This window comes from Bos indicus, chromosome 10, assembly GCF_029378745.1.
Source record: "Bos indicus isolate NIAB-ARS_2022 breed Sahiwal x Tharparkar chromosome 10, NIAB-ARS_B.indTharparkar_mat_pri_1.0, whole genome shotgun sequence".
NCBI classification, from domain to species: Eukaryota; Metazoa; Chordata; class Mammalia; order Artiodactyla; family Bovidae; genus Bos; species Bos indicus.
In genome coordinates this window covers 61,526,228-61,539,091 of record NC_091769.1, presented here as the reverse complement: position 1 = coordinate 61,539,091, position 12,864 = coordinate 61,526,228, and the positions used below count along the sequence as shown (strand labels likewise).

The window sequence follows — 12,864 nt, the reverse complement described above, 5'->3', positions numbered from 1 at the left end:
ACCTGCACTGTTCCTTTTTCTTAAGGCTAGTGGCTCAGTAAAATTAGTATACATTTTCTACTATTAGCCAGCAGAACAGCCAACAGACCTTCTTGATTTGGCAAAAATCCAAGTACTGTCTTCACAGTTTGGACTTGGGTAGGAAATTAGCATTGAACAAATGATTCAGGATTTTGAAGAATTCTTGTCCATGCTTACATTCAGACAGTACATAATGAAGACCTCTAGATGGAGTAATGAAAGAAAACTTCTTATTATTAGAATTTATGCTTCCAAAAGGCTTCACACTCTGGCTCACATAAAGTCTGACATTAAAATATTGATCTAATTCTATAGGCTTTAAGAATCATGCAAGGTAATTCTTTTCACTGCTTTTTAATCAATTTTTGACACCAAATATCTAATGTGTTTAACTATTGACTGTCGTCACTAGAGCTGACACTATTTTAGGCTAAAAACTAAAATGAGTCTCATAAAGGAGAAAAAAGAAATGGTCACATACTCATTTGAATGAACTGCCGACTCTGTAAAGGTAATTCCAAAAAAGAGTTTCCGAATATGGCTTAAACATTTGTAATACTGTAGGAAAACTATATAACCTTCCATGGTAACTGCACTAAATGACAATATTCATTTTCTATGTCTATATTTAAGAATGTTGGTTCAGTCATTTGGAGTCAATTTATATGTACTGCAAACAGACAGGAATCATCTTCTCTCCAAGAATGGATTATTATATTTAAAACATCAAAATCAATCAAACAGAGAAATAGCCCCAAACCCTGCATTACACACACCCAAGCAATACTCAAGATTCCTTTCTCTTGGCTTTTAAAATGATTTAAAAGCAACTTAGCTCAACTCTCCCTCCAGAGAGGAAAACTACCTACCTAGCCAAATTTCTTGAAGGGCTTTTTCCTCCACCTAATCTATAACTTTCACGCTAAAACTCTTAATTCTAGATTTCTACTTTTAATTTCTCAGAAAATTTTCTGTGCTTACTAATGACCTCTTCCCAAGTAAAACCCACACATGGCACAGTGGTTATGTACATAGGCTTATGAGCCAGACTTAACTGGGTTTAGCTTTTGACTGTATCACTTACAAGCTATCAGACCTTGGGCAAGCTCTTTGACCTCCCTTTGCCTCTGTTTGCTCCTCTAGAAAATGGGACTCGTCTTAGGCCTTTTCTCATAAGGTTGTTGCCCTAGTCAAGTGTTAGACTTGAACAGTCTATTCTATTTCTTGAAGTCCTCCTCGCGTGCTCAGCGCTCTGTTGTTTCTCCTGGCTCTCTTCGGGTTTTCTCAGCGTCTGTGTTTTGTTCTCTTCTTCTGTGGGCTTGTTCATCATTAACCCCTCCCCATCTCCAAGTTCAGGTCTATCTCCAACATTCTTCTCTCTTTTTTCATTACCTTGAGAAGTCTCATCCACTTCCTTGATTTACTGGATTTACTAGAAGAGCATTTAGCAAGATTTTAAATAGCCTGCATTCTGAGACAAGAGGGCAAGAGAAAGTGATTCCAACAGTCTTGTTGGCAGTAACTATGGCAATACACAACCAGCTTATGTTGTCATTGCCAAAACAGGCACTGACCTCATTTCAGGATTCTAATAACAAACGTGAACATATGATACCACTGAGCTTAGGCAAGGATAAGTTTTATTAGTTCCTCAAGACCCAAGCAGAGAGAGGGCAAGAATGAGGCAGAGGGGCAATCAGGATAATCATATATCTGAATTTACAGAAAAAAATATATAAGAGGAAGAATAATGAAAGAAACTTGGGGTGTGAAAGAAAACACAAAGAGATGCAACCTTTGAAACAGAATGTAGTACAAGGTGGCAAACTCAAATGCCCAGAGGGGCTAAAGGTAAGCTAAATGAACAAAGTGAGCAGGATGGATGACATCCTGGGAGTGGTAGGGACTGCGGCAAACTGGAAACTATAAATAAAGCTACTCTAATTCAGTTTTTAAAATTTCAACATTACAGGCCAAACAAGTCACAGGCCTCTACTTTTCTTCCTCTGAATGTAAACAGGCAAGAGTATCATTATCACCTGCCCAGTTGGACTGATTGGCAAAAAATTTCTTATAAAAAATATTCACTTTACTGGCTTAAAGCTACAAGTGAGACAAATTTTGCTTCATAGTCTGACTGCACTGGTTGAATGAATGTTATGATTTGTAATCCAAGCATGGATCCACTGCTTGTCTCCATTACAAACCAAAACAGTATGTTCATGGATTCTTAAGATTCACTTACTGACTTAAAGTGATCTAAATCCTGCCAGTATCACCCCTCAAAAATATTCTACATCTAGATGGCGAATATATCTTCAATATAAGTCAAAGAGTTATCTTCAACTCTCTGAAGTAGTTGCAGATAAAGTTCCAAGCTCTCCCAGAACAAAGATGCTTATCCTGAGACGTGCTTGTAACTGACGTTAGAAATGTTGCCTTCCCTGTGTATTACATCATGATAAGACATTATTTGTTTATTGCCACCTGGCTTAGGTCAAAACATATCTTCTTTTCTGCATCTTTCCCAACTTAAAAATGACAGTCATTTGACCCTGAAAGACCAAACTTCTGAAAGATGGGGCCAAATTCAATTAGGCATCGGCACTGTTAGCTCTGCTTAAAATGAAACCAATGAAAAATAATAGGATTGACCACAAGTAGGCAAGAAGTAATTCCTTTCAGGGGATACTTGCACACTATCTGATAATCATATCTCCAGGTGGTTTTCTGGTGCTTCAAAATAATTTCAGTTCAACATTTACTGGCCATACACTATGCATCAGGCATTGAGTTTGGATTTGAAATCTAAGAGATGATGAAACCACAGCTGCTGCTGAAGAGCTTATAATCTAGTGGGAGAGTGGGATGTGGAAATGAGCTATTTCAATACAATGTGCTGCTGCTGCTGCTGCTGCTGCTGCTGCTGCCAAGTCGCTTCAGTCGTGTCCGACTCTGTGCGACCCCATAGACGGCAGCCCACCAGGCTCCCCCGTCCCTGGGATCCTCCAGGCAAGAACACTGGAGTGGGTTGCCATTTCCTTCTCCAATGCATGAATGAAAAGTGAAAGTGAAGACACTTGGTCGTGTAACTGCTATCAAAAGAGGTGTGGAGAGTGTGCTCAGGGAGAATGCAGAAGCAGACCCAGGCTCAGTCTCCAGAAAGAAGGAAAGGAAATCAGTAAAGACTTTCTGGAAGTTCATTTTGAAAAGTAAAGAGCCATATTCCAATGAAAACATAATGGAACTAGCCTAAGTAGTTACACAACTTAACAAGTATACTGACCCACCATCTGAAGTAACAGTGAATACTTTCCTAGGCTTCAGGATGGATTTGTGCTGACTCAGTCTGACACTTTCATTAATCACTCTTGAAATCACAAGCATTCATTTGAATAAAAGGATACATTGCCTCTAATTCTTTAGAGAGGTAAGTAGACAACTTCCATAACAACAGAAAACAGCAAAGACTATAAATGGAAATATAATCCTGGAATCAAAGAAACCCCCCCTCTCCCATATGGTAAGGGAAATTACACTCATATTTCCCTTCTCCCTTTGAAGGTTTGAGATTATCCTCAGGTGAAACAGGCAAAGGGTAATGAGCATCTTGATGAAGGTGAAGAGGAGAGTGAAAAAGTTGGCTTCAAACTCAACATTCAGAAAACTAAGATCATGGCATCCGGTACCATCATTTCATGGCAAATAGATGGGGAAACAATGGAAACAGTGAGAGACTTTATTTTCTTGGGCTCCAAAATCACTGCAGATGGTAATTGCAGCCATGAAATTAAAAGACACTTGCTCCTTGGAAGAAAAGCTATGACCAACCTAGATAGCATATTAAAAAGCAGAGATGTTACTTTGCTAACAAAGGTCCATCTAGTCAAAGCTATGGTTTTTCCAGTAGTCATGTATGGATGTGAGAATTGGACCATAAAGAAGGCTGCACACCCAAGAACTGGTGCTTTTGAACTGTGGTTTTGGAGAAGACTCTTGAAAGTCCGTTGGACTGCAAAGAGATCAAACCAGTCAATCCTAAAGGAAATCAGTCCTGAATATTCATTGGAAGGATTGATGCTGAAACTGAAGCTCCAATACTTTTGCCACCTGATGTGAAGAGTTGACTCATTAGAAAAGACCCCGATTCCAGGCAAGACTGAAGGCAGGAGGAGAAGAAGACCACAGAGGATGAGATGGTTAGATGGCATCACCAACTCAACGGACATGAGTTTGAGCAGGCTCCAGGAAATGGTGAAGGACAGGGAGGCCTGGCGTGCTACAGTCCATGGGGTCGCAAAGTGTCAGACATGACTGAGCTACTGAACAACAGCAGCAGCAATGATTAAAAAGAACCTTTTCCTCCCCATTCTCCACAACCACAAATGCCTGAAAATCTGCCATTCAAGGGTCAATTTGATTTAGATGACCACTGTGAAGTTTCTTTGGGGCCAACATGTATTTATACCTAAGTGCAAATTTTAGGATACCTTTATCATGGAGGAGAGCAGTTAAAGACATGCCAAAATTTGGAAATATCCCTAAGTAAATACGCCAGTTTTCATGACTAGTTTAGCAACTTAATCCATTCACATCATTGCTTAATCTTGGTCAAAGAAATAACTGTAGTTGGTCAAATAGTTTTAGACTGTGTTCTCAATATCTATAACTATGGGTATCAGTATTCTTTGCCATAAATTCCTAGAGGTAAAATGCCCTGTAACTTCATTCTATCAGTGATTTTTCTAAAACAAATTAAGTCCACTTTTATCACTTGTTGAATTATTTTCACACATTGCTCAAGTTACATGTTAAGAAGTTTTAATCTCAACAGTTTAAATCCTATATCATTGTCACTGAGTAAAATAATAAGGCCACAGAATGATACTACCTAATCAAAACAGTTGTCTTTGTTACTCTTGAGACTATTAGCTATACATTAGCTCCAAGTCAATAAAAATACATCAAACTGTAAAAAAGAAGCAGTTTTAAAGAGGGACTCCAAAATGATGCCAAGTACAATGGAAAGGCCAAGAGTTCACAGTGTCTCATATATCTAGACCATGTGGTGGCCTTGTGAACAGAAATTCAATATAATTTATCCAGTAATAGTAGAGTTACTTGCTAAAACAGGAATTGCTACTTCATCAGCAAAGAACTGAATTTAGACAAACTCGTAAAAATGGAAATAGAAAACAATTTCTCACATACCACCCTCTACTCTTTGTTTTTAAATAACATATAGTCAACACTTGCAACTGAATCTTCACTTTCCATCTTAGAATAAAATGATCTTTATACAACTTTGGAGAAAAGTGATGATTGCAGTTTAAAATGTTCATGAATATTTTTCATAGGGTATTTTTCAAGAGTATTTTTGCCATTTGATATGAAATGAATCTCCTCAACCTTCACTATAAAACTAGGAATGATGAGACCGTGCCTATCAAGGTAGAGAAAGATGATCAACAAAGCAAAAGTCAGGGGATTGCACATCTACATATATCTCAATGTCATGTTTGCATGGATAGGTAGGCAAAGCAGGTAGAAATCTTTTTCAATTAAGAGCAGCAGTATACTTGAAAACAGAAAAGCCACATTCAAATTAAAGCTGCTTATTATATGTGTGTGTGTCCTTAGGCAGCTTCCTTGACCACCCAGAGCCTTGATCATCTCACACGGCAAAATGAGGATGAATATACATAACGTCAATGAGCCACAATGAGTACTGAATAAATCACAGCTGTGAAAGCACAGTTTCTCGGCAATTAATATTTCTAGTGAACTTTGAATGCTAAGCTTGTATGCCACTATAGCCAGTAGGTCCCAAGAGATCTTTAGGTGTAATTTTTGTTTCATTCTGGATGTTTCCCATTTCCACACAGTTGTTTTGTTTGGAGCCACTTCCCTAACTTACTAGGATAATAATGAGCTCAATCCTTACTCTATGGAAAATTTTCTTCTTTTAATCTTGATGCCAACTGGTACTTATGCATAGGCTCACTATTGAGTCCTGCAGTCCAGACAAGAATTACTGAACAACATGCAGAGGCTTGGGGCCACTCTCGTATCATCCTAGGAACCTTCCCAATGACAATTCAGAAACCTCATCAAAGCTCAGCAAAATTCACGAAGCAGCTGCAAGAAGGCAAATGCTTGCTGAAATCAATCATCACTTCAGCCACCAGAACATCTTTACGCCGATACATTTTAAAAAATTACCTCTTTCACACTGGGGTCCAGTAAAGCCGTAAGTGCACGCACATCGATTCGGGGCCACGCACCTGCCTCCGTTAAGACAGCCACTTTCACAGACGGCTGTAAAATAAGGAGAGAGAAGCTGAGAAACTTCACCTGAGTAGATGCTAATAAAGTAACACTGACTGTTCCCTGAAAGGACGACAATAAAAAAAAAAATCTAAATAGTCACTGTGGTATTTGTTTTAAACATTTATTGTACAGTTCCAGTTTCCTGGATATCCCTCAGTCAACTCAGGTAAAACTACCTGGAATAGGTGTGTATATACCTGTGTTAATGTTGGCAGTTTCATTCTGGAAAACATCTGAGCAATGCTTTTCAGTTCCGTATCTACAATGGTGGTTTATAAGAGACAACCCTGATGAGAACTGCATTTTACAAGCTGATTCTTTTGCTTATGATTTATGTTTCATTTCCAGACAGTTTTCATGAGGGAAAACACTGGCCATCTTTACAAAAATGCAGCATGTTAAATCACACTGCCAACGACAAAACACTACTATTAACTGCCAACGACAAAACACAAATACTGACACTCAGTAATTTATGTACCATAATGAAGATCCAAATGAGTGTTACAAGAGGATCTCTGGAAAATACTGGTAAGATAAGTCCAGAGATCCTTGAGGGAGGGACATTTTACTTGTCAAGAAAGACATTAAAATAAGACTTGAAAGCTCATTCCCTGAATAACTCTTCTCTGTACAACTTCCTGCAACTCACTCAAGCATAGCCTCTTCCTAGGCATCTTTATCCACAGGTGGTAGGCTGTCCCTGCCAAATTTGCCAGTCCCACCCACCCTTCAAAGCCCAGCTCAAACCTCACTCCTCCAAGAGGCTTCCCTAACACCTCCATTTACATCAATTCCCCCTTCATATATTCCCCGTACACTTTCCTATACCCTGTGGCAGTCATGCAGTTGAGCTACTCAGATCTCCTTCCAAGAAAACCTACTGTGAGGAGCTTAGTTGGCTGATCTGCTACTATGTTCATGCCAACGACCTGGTGGGGACCACTCAGCAACTAAAGCGTCGTGGAGACTGGACATTTCTGCCCATCATGAAGCTACTGTGATGGGCAGTCTTGATTCTGGACTCCCTATCAGCCTGACCAAAGCTTTCTTGGAGGTTGCGCTACGGTCTGAGTCTTCTTTTGCACAATTGTGATAGTCTTTCCTTCCCTCTCTCCTTGCACAGGGGTGTGATCTGCATCACAGTCTGAAGGTTAGGCTTTTCCCTAATAAATCTCTTGGGCATCTAATTCTATCTCAACATCCATTGGGATCAGTGTACTTGGACCGAGACAACCCATTACAGCCACAAGTCAAGGCAGTAGTCCATTTACCATCACAAAATTAGAGAGGTTTATGTATGTCCACTGTTCTAATTTGCTTCTTAATTTATAGTCAGGTAATAATTATGAGATTTTAAGCAGAAAAGAAATTTTGAGATTGCCTAAGCCAACCCTCCCAGTTTACAGATTAGGAAACTTCAGTCTAGGGAAGATTTTCGAAATCTACAGGTGTTACCTGAGTGCCTGTTGTACACTGGGCTCTGCCCCTCCAGGTGTATAAAAGGGAACAGGAGGATGACCGTGGCTCCTTCTGATCCCCTTTCTGAAAATGCCTTTAAATCCACCCCCATCCCACCATCTCTGGAGCCACAGCCTTAGTACTAGTCTTCCTGCTTCCTGTTCCTTCTCCCTCAAGTTGAACCCCTGCAGTGTGGCCACAGAGATCTTCCTCATTGTAAACTGTTGTGAGTGAAGTATATAAGGCCAGTATTTCACAGCATTAAAAGCCTGGGCTGTGAAGTTAGACTGCATGTGTTCAAATCCCAACTCTGCTGATTACTCCCTGTATAGCTTTAGGCAAGTCACTGAAGTCCCTGTACCCCAGCATCTTCATTTCATGTAGGTATTAATAATAAAGGCCTCTTCCTGTAAGTGCTATTGTTATATCAAATGAGTTAATACATGTAGAGTCTGAATGTGTGCCGAGCATATGGTAAACAGGGTAAACAGCTCAATAGATGAATGTTGTTGGTTACTATTCTCTCACTTCCATCCCCTGCATGACTGCATGGTTCTATTTTGGATGAGAACATGTTTGGAGAAGCATAAAGGCTCTCCAAACCTGGCCCATGACTTCTATTCCAACCTTAGCTCCCTTCCCATCACTCCCCTCGGCACTTAAGTCCTAGCAATACCAAAGCCTGGCATCCCATGCTAGTCATGTTCTAGGCTTTGGCTTATGCTGAGCCAGCTGCCTAAAAGGCCCACCTCCCAACATCTGACAAAAGAACTCCTACCCGCCCCTTAACACTCAGCTAAAGGGTCTCCCAGGTAGGGAGGCTGTCCTACCTCTTCTCCCTCCATACTATTGCTGGGGGCTGTCAAAGATTTAACCCCCATTCTTACTTATATCATAGTGTACAGACAGTCAGGAGGGTATTAAATAAACTTTGGTTTACTTATCATAGCATTATTCATCATAGCAAATACATACACATGGGCAAAAATTGGAAACAACGTGAATAAATGTTCATCGTTAAGGATGCAATAAACAAACAGTAAAACCTCTGTACAACAGACTATTATGCAACCATTAAAAAATATTTTTAAAACATTCAATAAAATGGAGCTAACTTCTAATAAAATATTAAGTAAAAAAGTTATATGAAAAATTATGCATACAGTGAGAGCTCATGTACCAAATATGCATTAAAAGACTAGAAGATAACATCTGGAAAGGTGGGATTGTGGAAATTTTTACTTTTTATATATTTAAGCTTTTCAAATTTTCTTCAGGGTATTCTTAGTATAGTAAAAAATAAGTTCTTTAGAGGAATTTTCATCTCTGCAAAGCACTGGGACTGATACACAGTAGTCACACAATAAACAGTGTTTATGCCTAAACCAACACACTGAGCAGCAGTGTGAGAAGTGTTATAATAGCAGAGTCCAGACTAGGAAACTAGAGAGACGCAGACACCATTAATCAAGAAAAAGAACATGTTTGGGGAGAAAGACGAGGCTGAGTTTTGAAATACCTTATTGAGGATGCTACTCGAAAATCCAGGGGGAGATGCTGGGCAATCAAATGCAAGACATACATGTGGAATGAACAACAATTCTGCACCTTGGGTGGTGACTGCCAATCAGAAACGAGGTAAGCAGGGTGATGAAGGTAAATGAAAGAAAAATGAATCAAATAACTGGGTTACAAGGTTCTAATCAGAGATTTGATATTCTGTGTGTTGGGGAAGTGATCTGTTCACCTGTAAGAGTTACTGGGCACCTGTAAAAATGCCATATCCTAGGCAGTCAAAGAAAAGCCACCATCACTTATCTCTGTATTCTTTTTGTTAATGTAGGTTAACATCTACACAGTTTACTTACGTTGTCCACAGTGAGTCCCTATGTATCCTTTCTGGCACAGACAGTGATCATCACTGCAGCTACCTCCATTCATGCAGCGAATGTTACAATGTTGGACTTGAAAAGAAAGAAAAAAAGCACTGATTTATTTCTGCAACTTAAGTACATAGATCTCAACAGTTCACAGAAGTTGATTTGTAGTGATCTGAAGAGAAAATAAAATGGTTTATCAATAATCATAGATTTATGCAGAAATAACCTAATTGACAATGCTAAACATGTCATATTTTGTGTGCATAAAATCATTTACAGTTCAATGTAACTGTATCTTTCATAATGACTTTAAGAATGCTCAATGACTTCCCTAATTTAGCAGAACTTACCATTCAATGTCATTTCTGTAATTTACACCAAGAAAATAGCACCTTGAGGGACCAGACAAGGCAAGATTACAATAGCAATATTTTTCTTGTTAAAAGTTGCGGAGTCCCAGGTGGGTGGGCAGAAGACATTCAGAGTGACAATTTCCAAGAAAGATGTTAAAAGAAATTTAGGAGGCAGCAGAAAGAAGGGAAAAAAGACCTATAAGGGCACTTAATAACAAGACTGCATGATAATGAAGATAGCTGGACTTGGCTCAGAAAGAGCACCTTGTTTAAACTGTCACCTTAAACCACCTAAGACCTGCAGTGTCATAAATCCACTCTTGATCACATTGTCACTTACAGAAGTGTGAGCGCTTCAACACCCAAGGCAGGAAGACCCCAGGCAGCAGGCTGACTTTGACTGAGACATGAGATGCTAGAGTTGGCCAGAGGGAAAGACGCCCGGGACAGACAATGACAGCACAGCATATGCCCTTGACTCCTTCAGTGCCGAGGCTGTCCCTGTTTCAGTAATTCAAACACTTTCCAAATCCCAGGCTGTTCCTTAGTCCTCTAGAAATAGTCAACTACCCTCCTTGGAGAAGACTAAAGGCTTGATTGAATTAATCATTCATCACTGTTGACACATCCCTATACAAGGAGTCCAGGATTGGGCCTGGAAATTTGGCTTACTCTGTCCTGTGGGAGTAAATTCCTGGAGAAAAAGCCTCAATAATTTCACGTAAAGAGAAGAGAACCCCTTTTTCTGTGTAAGAGCAGAAATCAGCTGCTTAGGCTTGCTCTTATGCTTAGGCTTTGTGGAGCACTAGGCCTCCATCTTCTCCCAGGAGCAGAGAGGAGGCTCCTCCCAGCAGGCTGCTTCTTCAGTACACTCTGCTAGGATGCTCAGTTCAGTATCACAAAGAGGCTGCTGATTACAGGAGAAAGGGCTATTTTTATAAAGAGCTACACAGCTCTCAGCACCACACAGGAAAAGGAAGGTGCCAGAACCCAATACACCCTATGCCCTCACGGAGTACCAAAGAGGTAAGTTGAGAGTGATGCACCTTTTCAACAACATGTCATGTACATCCTAAAACACCATCAAAGGCGCCCATCTCTACTGTACCAAGAACCCCCTCCATCTCAGCATTTAAGGCCCTCTTCTGGATGGTCGTATGGGTCTTTCAGGGCTCCTTTGCCTACCCCTGAAGAAGTTAAGTGAAGTGAAATCACTCAGTTGTGTCTGACTCTTTGTGACCCCGTGGACTGTAGCCCACCAGACTCCTCTATCCATGGGATTCTCCAGGCAAGAATACTGAAGTGGGTTGCATTTCCTTCTCCAGGGGATCTTCCCAACCCAGGGATCAAACCCAGGTTGCCTGCATTGCAGGCAGACACTTTAACCTCTGAGCCACCAAGGAAGTGGTGCCTACCCCTAATATGTTCCAATTAAACGCAGAGTTCCAAAAAAACAGCTAGAAGAGACAAGAAGGCCTTCTGCAGTGAAAAATGCCTTAATAATAGAAGAAAACGGCTAAAGCGGAAAGACTAGAGATCTCTTCAGGAAAATTGGAAACACCAAGGGACCATCCCACCCAAAGATGGGCACAATAAAGGATAAAAATGGTAGAGACCTAGTAGATGCTGAAGAGATCAAGAAGAGATGGAAACAATACAAGGAAGAACTATATTAAAAAAAGATCTTAATGAACCAGATTACTACGACAGTGAGGTTAGTCATGCAGAGTCAGATATTCTGGAATGCAAAGTCAAGTGGACCTTAGGAAGCACTGCTGTTAATAAAGCTAATGGATGTGATGAAATTCCAGCAGAACTATTCAAATCTCTAAATGATGATGTCATCAAGGTTTTGCATTCATTATGTCAGCAAATCTGGAAGACCCAGCAGTGGCCACAGGACTGGAAAAGGTCAACCCTCATCCCAATGCCCAAGAAGGGTAGTACCAAAGAATGTGCTAACCACCAGACAGTTGTACTCATCTCCCATGCTAGAAAGGTCATGCTTAAAATCTAGCATGCTAGGCTTCAGCATGATGCAAACCAAGAACTTCCAAAAGTCCAAGCTGGGTTTAGGAAAGGAAGAGGAATTAGAGATCAAATTGCCAACATTCGCTGGATTATAGAGAAAGCAAGGGGATTTCAGAAAAACATCTATCTCTGTTTCATTGACTATGCTAAAGCCTTTGATTGTGTGGATCATGACAAACTGTGGAAAGCTCTTAGAGAGATGGGAATACCAGATCACCTACCTGTCTCCTGCGAAACCTGTATGTGGGTCAAGAAGCAACAATTAGCACCCTGTAAAGAACAACTGGGACTTCTCGGTGGCTCAGATGGTAAAGCCTCTGTCTACAATGTGGGAGACCTGGGTTCGATCCCTGGGTCAGGAAGATGCCCTGGAAAAGGAAATGGCAATCCACTCCAGTACTATTGCCTGGAAAATCCCATGGACAAAGGAGCCTGGTAGGCTACAGTCCATGGGGTCGCAAAGAGTCGGACATGACTGAGCGACTTCACATTCACATAGAACAACTGACTGGTTCAAGATCAAGAAAGAAGTGTGACAGAGCTGTCTGTTGTCACCCTGTTTGTTTAACCTATACGCTGAGCACATCATAAGAAATACTAGACTGGATGAGTTACAAGATGGAATCAAGATAGGTGGGAGAAATAACAACCTCAGATATGAGGATGATGCCACTTTAATGGCAGAAAGTGAATAGGAACTAAAGAGCCTCTTGATGAGGGTGAAGGAGGAGAGTGAAAGAGCCAGCTTAAGACTAAATAGTAAAAAAACTAAGATCATGGCATCTGGC

General features: G+C 40.4%; 1 protein-coding gene across 2 annotated transcripts in view; it reads right to left on the bottom strand.

The window, feature by feature from the left end:
- FBN1 (fibrillin 1) overlaps nt 1–12,864 on the bottom strand; it is a 264,472-nt gene that overhangs the window by 205,274 nt on the left and 46,334 nt on the right. For both annotated transcript variants that reach the window (XM_070797597.1, XM_070797598.1), the window contains exons 5-6: nt 9,681–9,776; nt 6,244–6,339 (exon numbers count right to left, since the gene is read on the bottom strand). In XM_070797597.1, coding sequence (XP_070653698.1) covers nt 6,244–6,339; nt 9,681–9,776 — 192 coding nt within the window. The remainder of the gene's footprint in view (nt 1–6,243; nt 6,340–9,680; nt 9,777–12,864) is intronic.